This window comes from Chiloscyllium punctatum, chromosome 2 (genome assembly GCF_047496795.1).
Source record: "Chiloscyllium punctatum isolate Juve2018m chromosome 2, sChiPun1.3, whole genome shotgun sequence".
Taxonomy (NCBI): Eukaryota; Metazoa; Chordata; class Chondrichthyes; order Orectolobiformes; family Hemiscylliidae; genus Chiloscyllium; species Chiloscyllium punctatum.
The window spans coordinates 83,794,189-83,814,224 of record NC_092740.1 but is presented as its reverse complement, the minus strand read 5'-3'; the positions used below and the strand labels follow the sequence as shown (position 1 = coordinate 83,814,224).

Here is a 20,036-nt window from a genome sequence, read left to right as displayed (position 1 = left end):
CATCTCCAAACATCCTCATCATATTTCACCCTGCCACCCAGCTTATTATCATCAGCAAATTTGCTAATGTTATTACTAATACGATCTTCTATATCATTAACATATATTGTAAAAAGCTGTGGTCCCAGTACTGATCCCTGCGGTACCCCACTGGTCACTGCCTGCCATTCTGAAATGGAGCCGTTTATCACTACTCTTTGTCTCCTGTCAGCCAACCAACCTTCAATCCAAGTTCGTACTTTGCTCCCAATACCATGCGCCCTAATTTTGCTCACTAACCTCCTATGTGGGACTTTATCAAAAGCTTTCTGAAAGTCCAGGTACACTACATCTACTGGATCTCCCTCATCTATCTTCAGAGTTACATCCTCAAAAAATTCCAGAAGATTAGTCAAGCATGATTTCCCCTTCATAAATCCATGCTGACTCTGACCTATCCTGTTATTATTATCCAAATGTGTCATAATTTCATCCTTTATAATAGACTCCAGCATCTTTCCCACCACTGAGGTCAGACTAACTGGTCTATAATTTCCTGCTTTCTCTCTCCCACCTTTCTTAAAAAGTGGTACAACATTAGCCGCCCTCCAATCCGCAGGAACTGATCCCGAATCTATCGAACTCTGGAAAATAATCACCAACGCATCCACGATTTCTCGAGCCTCCTCCTTCAGTACCCTGGGATGTAGACCATCAGGCCCCGGGGACTTATCAACCTTCAGACCTAACAGTCTCTCCAACACCAATTCCAGGCAAATATAAATTCCCTTAAGCTCAGGTCCTTCAGCCACTGTTACCTCAGGGAGATTGCTTGTGTCTTCCCCAGTGAACACAGATAGAACATAGAACATAGAACATAGAACAATACAGCACAGAACAGGCCCTTCGGCCCACGATGTTTTGCCGAACTTCTATCCTAGATTAAGCACCCATCCATGTACCTATCCAAATGCCGCTTAAAGGTCGCCAATGAATCTGACTCTACCACTCCCTCGGGCAGCGCATTCCATGCCCCCACCACTCTCTGGGTAAAGAACCCACCCCTGACATCTCCCCTATACCTTCCACCCTTCACCTTAAATTTATGTCCCCTTGTAACACTCTGTTGTACCCGGGGAAAAAGTTTCTGACTGTCTACTCTATCTATTCCTCTGATCATCTTATAAACCTCTATCAAGTCACCCCTCATCCTTCGCCGTTCCAACGAGAAAAGGCCGAGAACTCTCAACCTATCCTCGTATGACCTACTCTCCATTCCAGGCAACATCCTGGTAAATCTTCTCTGCACCCTCTCCAAAGCTTCCACATCTTTCCTAAAGTGAGGCGACCAGAACTGCACACAGTACTCCAAATGTGGCCTAACCAAAGTCCTGTACAGCTGCAACATCACCTCACGACTCTTGAATTCAATCCCTCTGCTAATGAACGATAATACTCCATAGGCCTTCTTACAAACTCTATCCACCTGAGTGGCAACCTTGAAAGATCTATGTACATAGACCCCAAGATCCCTCTGTTCCTCCACCTGACCAAGAACCCTACCATTAACCCTGTATTCCGCATTCTTATTTGTTCTTCCAAAATGGACAACCTCACACTTGGCAGGGTTGAACTCCATCTGCCACTCCTCAGCCCAGCTCTGCATCATATCTAAGTCCCTCTGCAGCCGACAACAGCCCTCCTCACTGTCCACAACTCCACCTATCTTTGTATCATCTGCAAATTTACTGACCCACCCTTCGACTCCCTCATCTAAGGCATTAATAAAAATTACAAACAGCAGAGGACCCAGAACTGATCCCTGCGGAACTCCACTTGTAACTGGACTCCATGCTGAATATTTACCATCTACCACCACTCTCTGACTTCGACCGGCTAGCCAGTTTTCTATCCAATTGGCCAAATTTCCCTCTATCCCATGCCTCCTGACTTTCCGCATAAGCCTACCATGGGGAACCTTATCAAATGCCTTACTAAAATCCATGTACACTACATCCACTGCTCTACCCTCATCCACATGCTTGGTCACCTCCTCGAAGAATTCAATAAGACTTGTAAGGCAAGACCTACCCTTCACAAATCCGTGCTGGCTGTCCCTAATCAAGCAGTGTCTTTCCAGATACTCGTAAATCCTATCCCTCAGTACCCTTTCCATTACTTTGCCTACCACAGAAGTAAGACTAACTGGCCTGTAATTCCCGGGGTTATCCCTATTCCCTTTTTTGAACAGGGGCACAACATTCGCTACTCTCCAGTCCCCTGGTACCACCTCAGTTGCCAGTGAAGACGAGAAGATCATTGCCAACGGTACTGCAATATCCTCTCTTGCTTCCCACATAATCCTAGGATATATCCCGTCAGGCCTGGGGGACTTGTCTATCCTCAAGTTGTTCAAAATGTCCAACACATCTTCCTTCCTAACAGGTATCTCTTCTAGCTTATCAGTCCGTTTCACACTCTCCTCTTCAACAATACGGTCCCTCTCGTTCGTAAATACTGAAGAGAAGTACTTGTTCAAGACCTCTCCTATCTCTTCCGACTCAATACACTGAAGTACCAATTCAACTCTTCTGCTATTTCTTTGTTCCCTGTAATCTATTCCCCTGTTTCTGTCTTCAAAGGCCCAATTTTAGTCTTAACCATTTTTTTGCCTTTCACAGACCTAAAAAAACCTTTACTATCCTCCTTTATATTTATATTATTGGCCAGTTTACTTTGTTAGCCGTTTTCCTCTTTACAGATGCTACTTGAGATAACAAGCGTTTTTATTTTACTCCAGATTGCCAGGATGTATGCATTTTACTTTGATCCTCAGTTTGCCATCATCTGTAAATCTGACTATTTTACATTAACTTTCAGTTTGGGCCTTGAATCTGGTTTAGTTTACACTACGACTGTAGCATTGGTGCAAAGTAAAGCAGTTTCCAAACAAAGCTTTCTTGATTAGCTATGATTTGGAGGTGCCAGTGTTGGACAGGGGTGGACAAAGTTCAAAATCACACGACAGCAGGTCATAGTCCAACAGGTTTATTTGGAAGTACAAGCTTTCAAAGTGCTGCTTCTTCATGAGGTGGCTGTGGAGCAGAATCCTAATCACCTGATGATGAAGGAATGGCCTCCAAAAGCTAGTGCTTCCAAATAAACCTGTTGGACTATAACCTGGTGTTGTGTGATTTTTAACATCCTGATTAGAGAACCTTTTTTAAATGGATTCGCAATTACAGACACCCAATCTAAATTGTAATATTATACAATACGTCAAAGAACTTCATGTGCAGTGTTTTAATAATATTTTTATGAAAACAGTATTTAGTATAGCAATAAGGGCGGCACGGTGGCACAGTGGTTAGCACTGCTGCCTCACAGCGCCAGAGACCTGAGTTCAATTCCCGCCTCAGGCAACTGACTGTGTGGAGTTTGCACATTCTCCCCGTGTCTGCGTGGGTTTCCTCCGGGTGCTCCGGTTTCCTCCCACAGTCCAAAGATGTGCAGGCCAGGTGGATTGGCCATGCTAAATTGCCCGTAGTGTTAGGTAAGGGGTAGACGTAGGGGTATGGGTGGGTTGCGCTTCGGCGGGGCGGTGTGGACTTGTTGGGCCGAAGGGCCTGTTTCCACACTGTAAGTAATCTAATCTAATCTACACACAGTAATAATGCTGTCCACATAAAAGAGAGACAGAAAGGAATTTGTCTCTCCTCTAACTTTCCAGTGCTTGTCAAATGAACTGCTTTTAATGCGATTAAAGAATAGGTACATGTACCATTAGAGTCATAGAGAGGCATAGCACAGGTACATATTCTTCAGTCTAACTCATCCATGCTGAACAGATGTCCCAACCTAATCTGGTCCCATTTGCCAGCACTTGGCCCATATGCCTGTATACCTTTTCTATTCATATACAATCTAGATGCCTTTTAAATGTTGCAAACGTACCAGCCTCCACTACTTCCTCTGGCAGCTCATTCCATACACACACCACCCTCTGCATGAAACAGTTGCCCCTTAGGTCCCTTTTTTATCTTTTCCCTCTCACCTTAAACCTATGCCCTCTATTTCTGGACTCCCCTACCCCAGGGAAAAAGATCTTGTCTATTTATCCTGTCCATGCCCCTCATGATTTTATAAACAACAGTTTATAAATCACATTCAATACAAACTATTGCCAAATCGATATTAATATCAGATTCATCATATTAGTCTATTTTTAAAATACTCCCAACAAACAGATTAGGCTGCATCCCTCCTATTATCCTGCAAATGTAGCATTTTTAGAAATATTCCCAGATCTAGGCAAATCCAGCCCAGTTTCTTAATGTTATTAAATCTTCAAGGAATTTACAATTGTGGTACTTAGAAGAAAATTTAGATAAGTCAAACTGGCAGCTTTTCCACAGTTACAAGCATCAAATCAACATGGAATGAATAGAAACAGAAAATGCTGAGAATACACAGTAGGGATTGGGAGCATTGTGACAGCCCCAACTGACTGCCTCAGCCCAGATTGAATGTACCAGATTACAGCAGCAGCTGACCTCCCAGTGAAAGGAAAAGGCAAGACTTATTGCAGAAGCCATACAGCCAAGGTGTCCATCATCACGAAGAAGGCCAAACTTCAAAGTGGACTTTTCAGCTACTTGCGCAGCACTAACTAAATTGCCACTAAAATTTATATATATTATTGGTTTGTTTTTATTCTCTGTTTTTCCATTCCTGTGCTTTTTTTTCTCTCACCCTCTGCCTGAAGTAAAGCCCAGTGCTTGCCGTTTTGCAGTATTCACTCGCATTCTCTTATAGTTTCATTCCTCAAGCATGTATCAGAACTGCATTTCTCCTGCCCAGCTTCTTATCCACTCCTGAGTTTTACCCAAATTTCCCATTGGTTTGAGCATATGATTTAAATAAATGAAGACATTGGCAGTCCAGTCCACTGCATTAGGGTTTACAATGCTCCATATTATATGCCATCTACTGCAAAAGTTTAATAATAGCTAAAGTAAGATCTTACCATACTGAAGTTATTAGATTATTAGACATAAATGTCAAAATTGTTTTGAATACTGATATCATTTTTTACTTCTTATTGTCAGCTGTGACTCAGCTGGTCTTGCCTCTGAATTAGAAGGTACAGGTTCACAGCCCACTCTGAGACATGAGCACAAAAACCTGGAATCAATGCTATTTACAGAATATTGCTGGATGTAAATTGGCCTATGTAATAATTACTTTAAGTTAATTATTACTCTGCAAAATATTGAGATTTTTCAGAGAGACATGATAAGATGTACCTGTAATACTAACATTGATCGTTCTTCTTCTTTCATTATCAGTATATTTACTTTTTTATTCTCATATTTCACAAATTATCCTTAAAATATTCAACCTTGCACTGCTTCCCATGTTGAAAACAAAGCGCGCTAAGCATGAGTACATTTATTCACCAGGCAGTAAAATTGGATTGTGTGATCTTTAATTGAAGTTGTCATGTTCTGTTATTTTAGCAGTGCCAACCAATGACATTTGGATGCTAGCCATTGACTTAGTCAACATCAAACAGAAATACCTGAAATCAAATTGTCCTTCTGGAGTAAAATGCCAGGAATACTCTTTTGAAGAGGATATGTGTACTTTCCCTGTTATTTTAGTTTTTATATTCCAACATCATACTTACAAACTACCACTACAGTAAATTTGTTGTGGCTTGAAATCATGTTCTATATTACTCTTATTATTCTATGTTCTATACTAATGAAACTAAAACAAACAAATTTCTAATTGTAACAAGTGTAGCACAGACTATTGTAATGATGCAGAAGTGAAATCACAGTACAGTTAGTTAGGAAAATAAAAACTGTGCACTGGTTTTCGGGAAGTTGAAATGTTGCCACCATAGATCCAATTTTTTTGGTGGAAATGAATAGAAGCATTAGGCAATTGAAAGCAATACAGTAGAATACCTCAACAAATGAAATTGGTATGCATGAAGTAGTGGCAAAGAAACATCCAAAATTATCACTTTCATTCGGCACCTTCACAGATTGATGAATTATGTTAAAAAAAAACTACTCCCTTTCAAATTACTTAAAATCCATGAACTGATTTCAAATAATTTAATGGCAAACAGTACACATTATAGAATTAACCATGGGCCTTACCAAAAACTGAGAGGTTCATTTTTTTCTCTGTAAATATCTTATTCATCAAGAGAGTGTTAGTGAAGAGGAATGAAGCATAATGTAACTTTAATAACAGAGTTAGAATAATGACTTCCAGGTTAGGTGTAGTGGAATTATATGCACCACCATTCACATTTTCTGCAAATTTCATTAGGTCTGACGTGGACTGTCACAGTGGTTCGCACTGCTGCCTCACAATGCCAGGGACCTGGGTTCAATTCCACCCTTGGGTGATTGGCTGCGAAGAGTTTGCACATGCTCCCCGTGTCTGCATGGGTTTCCTCTGAGTGCTCAAGTTTCCTCACACAGTTCAAAGTTGTGTGGATTAGGTGCATTGGTTAAATTGCCCATAGTGTCCAGGGATGTGCAGGCTAGATGGATCAACCATGGCAAATACAGGGTGGCAAGGACGGGGAAGGGGGAGGTGGGTGTGGGTGGGACGCTCTTCAGAGGGTGGATGTGGGCTCAATGTGCCAAACGTCCTGCCACCACACTAAGGTTTCTATAGTATCACTGCTATTACTTAGACAAACTGTGCACAGAAAGAGCCCACAAATGGTTACAAGATAAAGGTAGAACAGTGGATAATTGGCCAAGACATTTGCAATCTTTCTGTTCTTGAAAATTTATAGAACCTTTTGTATCCAGCATATATATGAACATTGATTTTGCATCTTATCCTAAAGGTGAATATACCATGTATGAATGCAGTGCCAATATTCCCATCTTTGATCAATAACATGCTCAGGAACAGTGATTTGATGGCAGCACAGAATATAGAGACAAAATGAATGGCAGGGGGTTGGCAACCTATGCAAATTTCAGAGGAGCAGGAATCAAGGACAAGAACAAAGCATCTGAGAACAAATCTACCAGCTCACCGATCAAACTTATAACCTGATCCACAATCTGAGTTACAAATCTTGTCAAAAGTTGCAAATACCTAGGGGTGCAATATGCTCAAATTAGCCCAAAGATAGGAAATCAACGCCATCTGACTGAGCACCACCTGCCAACAACTGTACTGCCTAAATGCATCAGGAAAAAGGCATTGCCACGATGTGTCAAATGTAAACCACCTCTCAATACCCCACAAGCCAGATGAACAGCAGAACAGAACAGCCGCAGGATGCTACTAGAAATGATAAATGATGCCTACAATGGACTCCACAAATACGAACGAGAAATTTCGCACCAAAAAACTCTGTACACTAATGCAACTGACCATGAGTGGACAAATATACTACAACATGCCATCAACACTAAACAGCAGCAGACTAAGACAAAGTAAAGACGAACCCTACAAGAAAAACTGGCCAAGCTTACACACAACAATAACACAGACAATTCAGATTGAGAACCTGTCAGACCGACCACTCACAGACACAGAAAAGGCTGTCCTAGTTCAAGGGATGAACTTCAACCACAGGGATGCAGACAAAAAGGACTTCCTAGCTGCACTGGAATCCACCCTGAAAGACAACAGACTTACAGAAGAAATCCAGCAGACCATCAGACAGACAGAAGCAACAACACTACGCATAAAGAAAGAAGGGAACATCCTCAACGCACTGGCAAGGAAAGCACTGGAAAGACTCTGAAAAGGCAGAGGACAAAGGGCGCATGACCGTCACCCTGAACAGAACACCATACATTGATAAAGCAAACACACTATCACAGATACTAATGCCTACTAACAGGTGGTGATGGATCCAACTCCATAGCTAGAAAACTGCATTACAGCACCCCAGAGGAAACTTCACAAGACAGGTGAAATTTACAAGACAGACCTCTAAAGAATGAAACCTGATGGATCCAACACCCCCCAGTTTCTACGGATTATCATAGATACATAAACAAGGGCCTCCCTCAGACCCATAGTCTCACTTCCCGGTATACTGGCATAGAGACTAGCAAAGGAACTGCAACACAAACTGAAACATCTATTAGAAGACTTAAGCCACTCCATCCACTCCACCTAGGAATTCCTTGACATCATCAAAGACACCAAGGTAGAGGATGACGAGGTCATGGTTTGCTTCAATGTAATGGCCCTATTCACGTCAATCAATATCACTCTAGCCAAAGGAACACTGGCCTCACTGCTGGACGAACCAAGGACACAAACACCAGACAGCACCAACTTCATCAGCAATGATAACATCCTCAAACTAGTAGACCTGTGCCTCACTTTACCTTCAACAACAAGACACACAAACAAATCAAGGCGACACCTATGGGATCACCAATATCAGGACTCTGAGCAGAAGCAGTTATGCAGTGATTAGAATGAACAGCCCTCCCCGTGATCCAGCCCAAGCTTTGGGTCAACTGTGTGGATGACATCTTTGTCATCATGAAACAGAACAAATTAGAAGAAACCCACAAATACATAAACAACGTCCTTACCAGTATAAAGTTCACCAAAGAGGAAGAGAACAATAACAACAGACTCCCCTTCCGAGACGTCATGATAGACTACAAACCCGATGAAGAGCGACAGACCAACATTTATAGTAAAACCAGACACACTGACCAGATACTCAACTATAGGAGTAATCATCCCAACACCCCCAAACAGAGCTGCATCAGGACAATATTTAAATGAACCACAACACACTGCAACACCCAGGAACTAAGAGAATCTGAGGAAAAACACCTGTACAACATATTCAGGAAAAACAGGTAGCCGTTAAGCACAGTCTACCGATTCTTACACAACAGACCTAATCAAGAAGACACAACACGCCCAGAAACTCTAGCCACTCTGCCATATATTAACGACATCTCAGAGATGACGACCAGATACTACGGGCCCTAGGCATCATGGTAGCCCACAAACCTACCACCACACTCAAACAGCTCCTGATGAATTTAAAGGACCCTGTACCAACAACCAGAAGAATGAACGTCATAAAACAAAACTCTCCAAGGACTGCAGCAAACATTACATTAGACAGTTGGGCAGAAAACTGACGACCAGGAAACATGAACACCAACTAGCCACTAAAAGACATGACCAACTATCACTGGTATCCATATACACAGACAAAGAGAGACACCAGTTTGACTGGGACAATACATCCATCCTGGGATCGGCTAAACAGAGATATGCACAGGAACTCTTAGAGGTATGGCATTCAAACCAGAACTCCATTAACAAACATATCAATTTGGACCCCATTTACCAACCTCTCAGAAAGAGAAGCAGAAATAATATTATCCACCACAACAGGCCAAGGCAGATAAATAGAAAGTGGGATAGAACACCAGTGTTTCATCAGAGACTCACTGATGATGTGACCTAGCATGGTGACGAAACGTCTGAAAACAAATCTACAGCTCAGCGAGCAAACTTACAACAAGAACGAAAGTCAGAAAGGGAAGTAAGAAAAATGATAATCAGAGGATTCAAAGGTCAGGATCAAAGAGAGCCACAGATAATGGAAATTGGACATTTAATGTTAAGAAGTAAAGCCTTCAGGCTTTGTACCTTAATGCGCAGAGCATTTTGTAGTAAACCAAATTAATTAATCATGCAAATAGATGAAAACAGATATGATAAAGCAGAATTACTGAGATATGGCTGCAAGGTGACCAGGGATAGGAACAGAATATCCAGGGATAATCAGTACTTCGGAAAGGCAGACAAAAAGGAAAAGGTGGTGGAGTTACAATGCTGATTAAAGAGGAAATTAACATGATAGTGAGCAATAATATTAGCTCCAAAAATGGTACAGTTGAGAAACAGCAAGGAGCAAAAGATATTAGTGGACATTGTATATAGACCTCCAATCTTGGGAATGGCATTAAACGGGAAATTAGAGACATATGCAAGAAAAGAACATCTGTAATTATGGGTGACTTTAATTTGCATATAGATTGGGTAATTCAATTTATAATAATATCATAGAGGGGTAATTCCTGGACCGTACGCACGATGATTTTCTGGACTAATACATTGTGGGACCAACTACAGGGCAGGCCATCCTAGGTTGGGTATTGCGTAATGAGAATAACTGACAATCTAGTTGTGCAAAGCCCCTTAGGGATGATAGAATTTGTCATCAGGATGGAGACTCACAGCACCATAGAGTCAAAGAGGTGTACAGCATGGAAATGATGTAGTTGATTCTGTGGAAAGGTTCTCAATTTACATAGAGGAAATTACAATGGTATGAGGCATGAGTTGGCTATGGTATGTTGTGAAACATTAGTTAAAGAAGAGACAGTGGAAAGGCAATGGCAAATATTCAAAGAGCAAATGGGTGAACTGCAACAATTGTTCTTTCCCGTCAAGCACAGAAGTAAAATAGGAAAGGCGGGTAAACCATGCCTTACAAGGGAATTGGAAGATAGTATTAGATCCAAAGATGAGGCATACAAATTTGCCGAAAAACAAACAGGTCTGACATGCAGGGCAGTTTAAAATTCGGCAAAGGAGGACAAACGAATTGCTTAAGAAGGGGAAAATGGAGTACGAGAGTCAGCTATAAAAAAGTTTCTGTAGGTATATGAAGAGAAAACATTGGTGAAGACAAAAGTAAGTCGTATACAGTCAGAAACAGGGAAATTTATAATGGGAAACAAAGAAATGGCTGATCAACTAAATATATACTTTGTTTCTGTGCTCACAAAGGAAGCCACAAATAAGATACCAGAAATATTGGGGAATACATGGTCTAGTGAGATGGAGGAACTGAAGGGAGTCAGCACTTGGTAGAGAAATGGTGTTGGGATTGAAGGCAGATAAATCCCCAGGGCCTGATATCTACATCCCATAGTACTTAAGGAAGTGGAACTAAAAAATAGTGGAAGCATCGGTGGTCATCTTCTAGGAGTCTTTAGAACAGTTCCTGCAGATTGCAAGGTAGCTAATGTAGCCCCTCTATTTAAAAAGGGAGGCAGTGAGAAATCTGGAAATTCTAAACAATTCAGCCTGATGTTGATAGTGGGGAAAATACTAGTGTTCATTATAAAAACATTAATAGCTGAACACTATTAGTGCCAGAATCTGAAAGTGTCAGCATGGATTTATGTAAGGGAAATCATGTTTGACCAATCTACTGGAATTCTTCGAGGATGTGACTCATAGAGTTGATGAAGGGGAGTCAGTGGACATGCTTTTGATAAATTCTCTCATAAGAGCTCAGCTTGTAAAATTGAAGCATATGGATTTGGGAGTATGTACTGAAATTGATAGAAAATGGGTTGGCTGACAGGAAACAAAGAGTAGGAATAAACAGGCCTTTGCCCAAACGTCAACCAATAATTATAGGGTGCTGCAGTGATCCGTGCTAGGACCCCAGCTATTCACAATCTATTTTAGACAATAGTGCCCATAGTGTTCAGGGATGTGTAAGTTAGGTGCATTAGTCAGGGGCAAATATACAGTAATAGGGTGGGGGAATTGGTCTAGGTGGGATACTCTTCACAGGGTCAGCGTGGACTTGTTGGGCCAAAGGCTTGTTTCCACACTGTAGGGATTCTATGATTCAGAGGAATGAAGAGGGAATCTCATAGAAACTGACAAAATGTTAACAGGACTAGACAGAGTAAATGCAGGAAGGACGTGCCTCGCAATAAGAGTCCAGATTTAGTGGTCACCATCAAAGCATAAGGGGTAAAGCATTTCAGTCTGAAATGAGAACGAATGTCTTCACCTATAGAGTGATGAGTTGTGGAATTTGTTATTATAGAAAGCAGTGAGGCAAAAACATTGTATGACTTCAAGAAGGATTGAACGTACACTTAGGGCTAAAGGGATCAAAAGGATATAAAGGGAAAAGCAGAGACAAGCTGTCGAGTTGGATGGTCAAGCACGGTCATCATGATGGAGAAGCAAGGTCTACTCCTGTTCCCATTTTCTATGTTTCTAAATAAAAGCTAGCCAGCCTAGGAAGTTTGGTTATGTCTTAAAATAAAGCTAACGAAACATTATTAAGAATCGCAAAATTTTAATTAGTAGAAAAGTATAGAAGCTTGTTAGAAGTTGCAGACAAAGGTGGAGTCTTTTATACAGCATGTTATTTTTGGGTCCTGAATAAAAGCATAATACTGTGAAGTATTAGTATTCTAACATTAAAAAAAAGAATGTATAATAAAAATAGCAACAAATTAAACACCATCAGTGAAAACACAGATTAAGAATTTTTCCGAAGAAAGTTTGGATAGACTGGGGTTGCTTTCCCTTGCAGCAGAGAGACTGACGTGATTGAGATGTGTAAAGTCATGAGGATCATAGACAGAAAGAAACTTTTCCCCTTAGTGGAGGGATAGATAACCAGGGGACATAGATTTAAGGTCAGACACAGGGGGTTTACTGGGGTTGTGAGGAAAAAGTTCACTCAGGGAGTGGTGTGAATCTGGAACTCATAGCCTGGAAGGTTAATAGAGGCAGAAAGCCCCATAACATTTAAGAAGCATTCAAATATACACTTGCAATGTCAAGGCATACAAATCTATGAACAAAGTGCTGGTGAATGGGATAGGAATAGATAGGTGGTTGTTTTTGACTGGCACACAGACTTAACAGACTGAAAAGCTTTTTTTCTGTGCTGTTGACCTCTATGATGATGAGGTTTTAAACAGAACTGGGGTTAGAAACAAACAGCATTTACACAAATAGTTAACAGTAATCTGTGCTATACTTGTTGCAAGTATTGCAGTCACAACTTTTAAATACCATTTAATTACTGTTTGTGAAGAGAAAAATTGGTTGATCACCAGTGTACAGAGTGTCTTCAGCTTGAGCTAAGGATTATATGAAAAAGCTTTTCTTTTTATTTGGTTAAAGTATACTGCATTGGTTTTGAGTTACTGCTATTTGCTGAAAGTTCTCTGGTGTCTTTGAAGAGCACAACAATTTGAGGATGTTTGTTTCTGCCAGCTTCTAATTCACATCCTTTAACATCCTCTACCGCACTGATAATAGTTCAGATAAACACACATGTAGAGAGAAATTTAATGTACACAGTTAACTCCTATTATGTTTGAGATCCAAGTATAGGAAACTGACAGACATGATTTTTTTAACCCATCTATCTATGAATATCAAATAAGTGTTGGAATCCTGAAACACTGTGAATTAGAATCTGCCATTACCTTCATTATTGTCATATGTCTACTCTTCAACATACTAATTTCTCATACATTGCACTAGAGGTTCCTGCACAACTAATTATGTGTACTGACAAGATTAAACTAAAACTATACCAGATTAGGGTGGTGTTGGAAAAGCACTGCAGGTCAGAGGAGCAGAAAAATCGACGTTTCAGGCAAAAGCCCTTCATCAATCATGCATTCCTGATGAAGAGCTGTTGCCTAAAATGTCAATTTTTCTGCTCCTTGGATGCTGCCTGATCTGCGGTGCTTTTCCAGCATCATTCTAATCTTGACTCTAATCTCCAGCATCTGCAGTACCCACTTTCGCCTAAAACTATACCACCAGAGGGAGCAGACACACACGGTATTAATAAAACCACAAATCTCCTCTGCCACCAGAGGGAGCTTCACAGCAAATTCCTTTTCATCATTAACCCAATTTTCTCTGAAGACTTGGGTTCATCAAAACCTGACTGTCATGACCTCAACTCACATGGTCCTGTTCACTCATCACATTCAGCTACAACACAAGCTTCCCAGATGTTTGCAATCACTTTTCAGGCAGCTGCCATGGGTCCGTCTCCTTCAGTTGGCAAGGCTCCAGCAGCTCATCTCAACATGCAGATCTAGGCCACAAAGGAGATCCTATAAAGAGACATCTACTCATCCATCTGTCCGAGTGGTGCTGCAACCAAAATTATCTGCTCAAAACACTACATCAGGTAGACCATTTGGTTTCTGAGGTTGCAATTCCAGTGATGAAGAGATCGTGGAGTGCAGGTTCATAGTCCCTTGAAAGTGGAGTCGCAGGCAGATAGAATAGTGAAGAAGGTGTTTGGTATGCTTGCCTTTATTCTGCAGTGCATTGAGTATGGGAGTTGGAGGGTCATATTTCAGCTGTATAGGACATTGGTTAGGCCACTTTGGAATATTGCATTCAATTCTCATCTCTGTGCTATAGGAAGGATGTTGTGAAACTTGAAAGGGTTCAGAAATGATTTACAAGGATATTTCCAGGGTCAGAGAGTTTGCACTATAGGAAGAGGCTGAATAGGCTGGGGATATTTTGCCTGGAGAGTTGCAGGCTGAGGGATGACTTTAAATAGGTTTATAAAATCATGAGGGGCGTGGATGGGGTGCATAGTCAAAGTCTTTTACCCAGGGTAAGGGAGTCCAAAGTTAGAGGGCATGGGTTTAAAGTGAGAGGAAAGATTTAAAAGGGACCACATTTTCACACAGAAAGTGGTGCATGTATGGAATGAAGTGGTGGAGGGTGGTACAATTGCAACATTTAATAGGCATCTGAATAGGTATATAAATAGGAAAGGTTTAGAGGGATATGGGCCAAATGTTTGCAAATGGGACTGGATTAATTTAGGATGTGTGGTCGATATGGATAAGTTGGACCGAAGGGTCTATTTCCATGCTGTACAGCTCTATGGCTCTAAATAAAATAGTGATCTATTTAGTGCTCCAGTTGATACAATGGCCTCAGATCTCAGCTACATCTAATGGTGGGTGCTTCTCTTGAAGCCATGGATGGGGTGGTGGGATCTGATCTCTTGTACCTTCCTTCAGCTGAAATATGTGTGGCAGTCATCTTTGTCATAGAAATGCCAGAGGAGCATCTATAGAGACTGCTATTCTGCTGTCAATACAGCAGCAGCCTCTATCATGGGCACTTGCATTGTAGATGAACCTTCAGTCAGGGAAGACAAGGAGGCCAATCGTGATAATAACGCACCAAGAGGGGTAGCATCCTCATCAGTGGAATAGCACTCTGGTTCAATGGAGGGAAGGGGGTGATACCACCAGCTTGGGTGCAACTGGCATCCATGTCATGTCACACCTGTTTGTGTCATCAACACCAATAAACAGGCATGCTACCTACAAGTAGAGGCTCGGTTATTGAGCACTGTTGCCTCACGGTGCCAGGGACCCAGGTTCAATTCCAGCCTTGGGAGACTGTCTGTGTGGAGTTTGAATATTCTTCCCACATCTGTGTGAGCTTCCTCCAGGTGCTCCAGTTTCCTCCCACAGTCAAAAGATGTGTAGATTAGGTGAATTGGCCAAGCTAAATTGCCCATAGTGTTCAGGGATGCGTAGGTTAGGTGCATTAGTCAGGGGAAATGTAGAGAAATAGGGTATGGGAATGGGTGTGGGTGGGAGGGTTGATGTGAACTTGCTGGGCTGAATGGCCTGTTTCCACACTTTAGGGATTCTATGGTTCTATGAATTAAGGAGCTCATCAATAGAGCCATGCTGAACCCCAGCAGATTTGCTTGTGGTTTGATGTAGGATGTTCTTCCTGTTGGGATACCCCATTTCCATTGGAGGAATCAACCAACAGCAAGGGCTTCCCATGAGATAAGGCACCTGCCTTTTGACCAGAACATCCTTCACACCAGGACCTCCCTGACCTAACCCTGCGGGCTCACCCAATTTACATGCATTCCACGGTTCCATTAATGAGTCTCCTTCTCGGGTCTACCGTGGTGCTACTGTGGTGTTCCTGGCTGGTAGCTCTAAGAGATGAGACATCCTACCATGTAGGGCCATCACCTCAACAATCAGTGGATAGGCCCCATTAAATTCTGCCAAATCTGCAGCACAGTAGCATAGATCAGTTCTTTGTAAACAATTTGTATTGATTTCAAATGACAACATTGCATTGAAGAGATTTTCTGACAAAGAAACATGTCATATATAACAAAACACACCAAGTCTGTCAGCATCTGCAGCAAGAATTCACAAGTTGTGCTTTGTGTATTTGGTGGCACCCTACTTCAGAACCGAAAACTAGAAAGATAAATTAGACTTTTAAAACAAAAATATTGATGTATATGGAAAAATACACGGACAGGATATTATTTTTTATCAATCAAAATAATGTCACACTCACCTAATTTGTAAATGATGACATAAATTAGAGTCCAAATGGTTCCAGGCACATGAACTACTTCTTTTAGTATTTCACGGGGATTCAATACAGGCAACCTAGTTTCTGTAACAGAGGTTATTGGAGGTTCAGGCGTGAAGCATGCACAAATGATAGCAATCACATAAATAACAGAGATTGCTATAAAGAGCATATCCCAGCTAATATGGTCCATCATTGTCAAAAGCCCTGCTCCTGAAACGACAGAGCCTGTCTTATAACCCACAACCTGGATGGTGTTGCCATAGCCAATTTCCTCATTACTGAGTAATCGTACTGCTATTCCATCAACAGCAATATCTTGAACTGAAGCAAAGAAGTTCATCAGCAGCAGAATGAAGGACAACATTGGGAAATCAGTCTTTGGATGCAGTTTGGAAATTATTAAACTACATAGAAACAGACCAAACATACTAGATAGCAGCCATTTCTGCTTTGTCCCATATTGATCCACAAATGGAGCCCAAAGTATCTTCAGTAGCCAAGGGAAGTACAAGAACTTAGTCAAACTAATTTTGGTATATGAAATTCCAATAGTTCTGAGGTAAATTGGTAGTAAACCAGATTGTAATCCATAGGGTATTCCTTGTACAAAATACAACAGGCCAAATAATTTCAATTTGTAGGGTGCCATTTCAATTGGATGTTCTCCAAGGTAAATCAAACACTTCCATGTATATCAGTGATGAATTCAATATCTGCAACAAGAACAAAGACAACAATTCTTTATACCCAACACTAATAATTTCATTTGTATCTTAAAGTAGCAGTGTTTTAGGTGTTAATTTTCAAATTGTTGGGTTAATATTAAAGAATAAAACATCTTATTAATAAAGTAGATTTACTACAGCACTAATTGTATATGATTTTAAAATTGATTAAATACGCTCTTATAAGTGCTATAGTGTATGAGTTAATTAAGTTGGTGTTTACAATTACAATTCTACCAGTGAAAATAGAGCTTCAATATCCAAATGCAATTTAAAAGGCAATTTAGGATTTCTAACATCGCTGAAAGTGGTCAACAGGTGTTTGTCATTTGCGGGGCCATATTGTGCCCAGATTAGTTTTAATCATAGAGTTAAACACAGCAGTAAATAAGTTTTTTTAATAATTCATGGGATGTAGTTGTCTCTGGCTAGACCAATATTTATTGCCCATTCTTAATTGCCCAGAGAATAATTAGAAGGAAACAACATTGCTGTTGATCAGGAATCACATGTAGGCTATACCAGGTACATAGGGCAGATTTCCTTCTTTCAATATTAGTGACCCAGTTTTTTTTAAAATCTAAGTTATTTGGGTGGAACTGAGAAACAAGAAAGGGATGATCACCTTATTGGGATTGTATTATAGCCCCCCTAATAGTCAGAGGGAAATTGAAAACAAACTTGTAAGGAGATCTCAGCTATCTGTAAGAATAATAGGGTGGTTATGGAAGGGAACTTTAACTTTCCAAATATAGGTTGGGACTGCCATAGTGTTAAAGGTTTAGATGCATAGGAATTTGTTAAGTGTGTACAAGACAGTTTTCTGATTCAGTATGTGGATGTACCTACTAGAGAAGTTGCAAAACTTGATCTACTCTTGGGAAATAAGCCAGGGCAGGTGACTGAGGTGTCAGTGGGGGAGCACTTTGGGACCAGTGACCATAATTCTATTAGTTTTAAAATAGTGATGGAAAAGGATAGACCAGATCTAAAAGTTGAAGTTCTAAATTGGAGAAAAGCCAATTTTGACAGTAGTAGGCAAGAACTTTTGAAACCTGATTGGGGACAGATGTTCACAGGTAAAGGGACAGCTGGAAAATGGGAAGCCTTCAGAAATTAGATAACAAGAGTCCAAAGAAAGTATATTCCTGTTGGGGTGAAAGCAAAGGCTGGTAGGTATAGGGAATGGTGGATGACTAAAGAAATTGAGGGTTTGGTTAAGAAAAAGAAGGAAGCATATGTAAGGTATATACAGGATAGATTGAGTGAATACTTAGAAGAGTATAAAGGAAGTAGGAGTATACTTAAGAGGGAAATGAGGAGGGCAAAAAGGAGACATGAGATAGCTTTGGCAAATAGAGTTAAGGACAAAAGGGTAACTAGGGACAGAATAGGGCCCCTCAAAGATCAGCAGGGCGGCCTTTGTGTGGAGCCACAGAAAATGAGGGAGATACTAAACGAGTATTTTGCATCAGTATTTACTGTGGAAAAGGGTATGGAAGATATAGACTGTAGGTAAATAGATGGTGACATCTTGCAAAATGTCCATATTACAGAGGAGGAAGTGTTGGATGTCTCGAAACGGATAAAGCTGGATAAATCCCCGGGACGTGAGCAGGTGTACCCTAGAACTCTATGGGAGGCCAGGGAAGTGATTGCTGGGCTTCTTGCTGAGATATTTGTATCATTGGCAGTCACAGGTGAGGTGCTGGAAGACTGGAGGTTGGCTAACGTGGCGCCACTGTTTAAGAAGGGTGGTAAGGACAAGCCAGGGAACTGTAGACCAGTGAACCTAACGTCGGTGATGGGCAAGTTGTTGGAGGGAATCCTGAGAGACAGGATGTACTTGTACTTGGAAAGGCAAGGACTGATTAGGGATAGTCAACATGGCTTTGTGCGTGGGAAATCATGTCTCACAAACTTGATTACGTTTTTTGAGGAAGTAACAAAGAGAATTGATGAGGGCAGAGCGGTAGATGTGATATGGACTTCAATAAGGTGTTCGACAAGGTTCACCAAGGAAGACTAATTAACAAGGTTAGATCTCACGGAATACAGGGAGAACTAGCCATTTGGATACAGAACTGGCTCAAAGGGAGAAGACAGAGGGTGGTGATGGAGGGTTTTTTTCGGACTGGAGGCCTATGACCAGTGGAGTGCCACAAGGATCGGTAGTGGGTCCTCTACTTTTTGTCATTTACATAAATGATTTGGATGCGAGCATAAGAGGTACAGTTAGTAAGTTTGCAGATGACACCAAAATTGGAGGTGTAGTGGACAGCGAAGGTTACCTCAGATTACAACAGGATCTTGACCAGATGGGCCAATGGGCTGAGAAGTGGCAGATGGAATTTAATTCAGATAAATGCGAGGTGCTGCATTTTAGGAAAGCAAATCTTAGCAGGACTTATACACTTAATGGTAAGGTCCTAGGGAGTGTTGCTGAACAAAGAGACCTTGGAGTGCAGGTTCATAGCTCCTTGAAAGTGGAATTGCAGGTAGATAGGATAGTGAAGAAGGTGTTTGGTATTGTTTCCTTTATTGGTCAGAGTATTGAGTACAGGCGTTGGGAGGTCATGTTGCGGCTGTACAGGACATTGGTTAGGCCACTGTTAGAATATTGCGTGCAATTCTGGTCTCCTTCCTAATGGAAAGATGTTGTGAAACTTGAAAGGGTTCAGAAAAGATTTACAAGAAGTTGCCAGGGTTGGAGGATTTGAGCTATAGGGAGAGGCTGAACAGGCTGGGGCTGTTTTCCCTGGAGCGTCGGAGGCTGAGGGGTGACCTTACAGAGGTTTACAAAATTATGAGGGGCATGGATAGGGTAAATAGGCAAAGACTTTTCCCTGTGGTTGGGGAGTCCAGAACTAAAGGGCATAGGTTTAGTGTGAGAGGGGAAAGATATAAAAGAGACCCATGGGACAACTTTTTCACGCAGAGGGTGGTACGTGTATGGAATGAGCTGCCAGAGGATGTGGTGGAGGCTGGTACAAATGCAACATTTAAGAGGCATTTGGATGGGTATATGAATAGGAAGGGTTTGGAGGGATATTGGCCCGGTGCTGGCAGGTGGGACTAGATTGGGTTGGGATATCTGATCGGCATGGACGG

General features: G+C 41.3%; 1 protein-coding gene across 3 annotated transcripts in view; it reads right to left on the bottom strand.

The window, feature by feature from the left end:
* mfsd3 (major facilitator superfamily domain containing 3) overlaps positions 1-20,036 on the bottom strand; it is a 113,939-nt gene that overhangs the window by 83,752 nt on the left and 10,151 nt on the right. For all 3 annotated transcript variants that reach the window (XM_072584936.1, XM_072584946.1, XM_072584956.1), the window contains exon 3: positions 16,180-16,913. In XM_072584936.1, coding sequence (XP_072441037.1) covers positions 16,180-16,849 — 670 coding nt within the window. In that variant the 5' untranslated portion in view covers positions 16,850-16,913. The remainder of the gene's footprint in view (positions 1-16,179; positions 16,914-20,036) is intronic.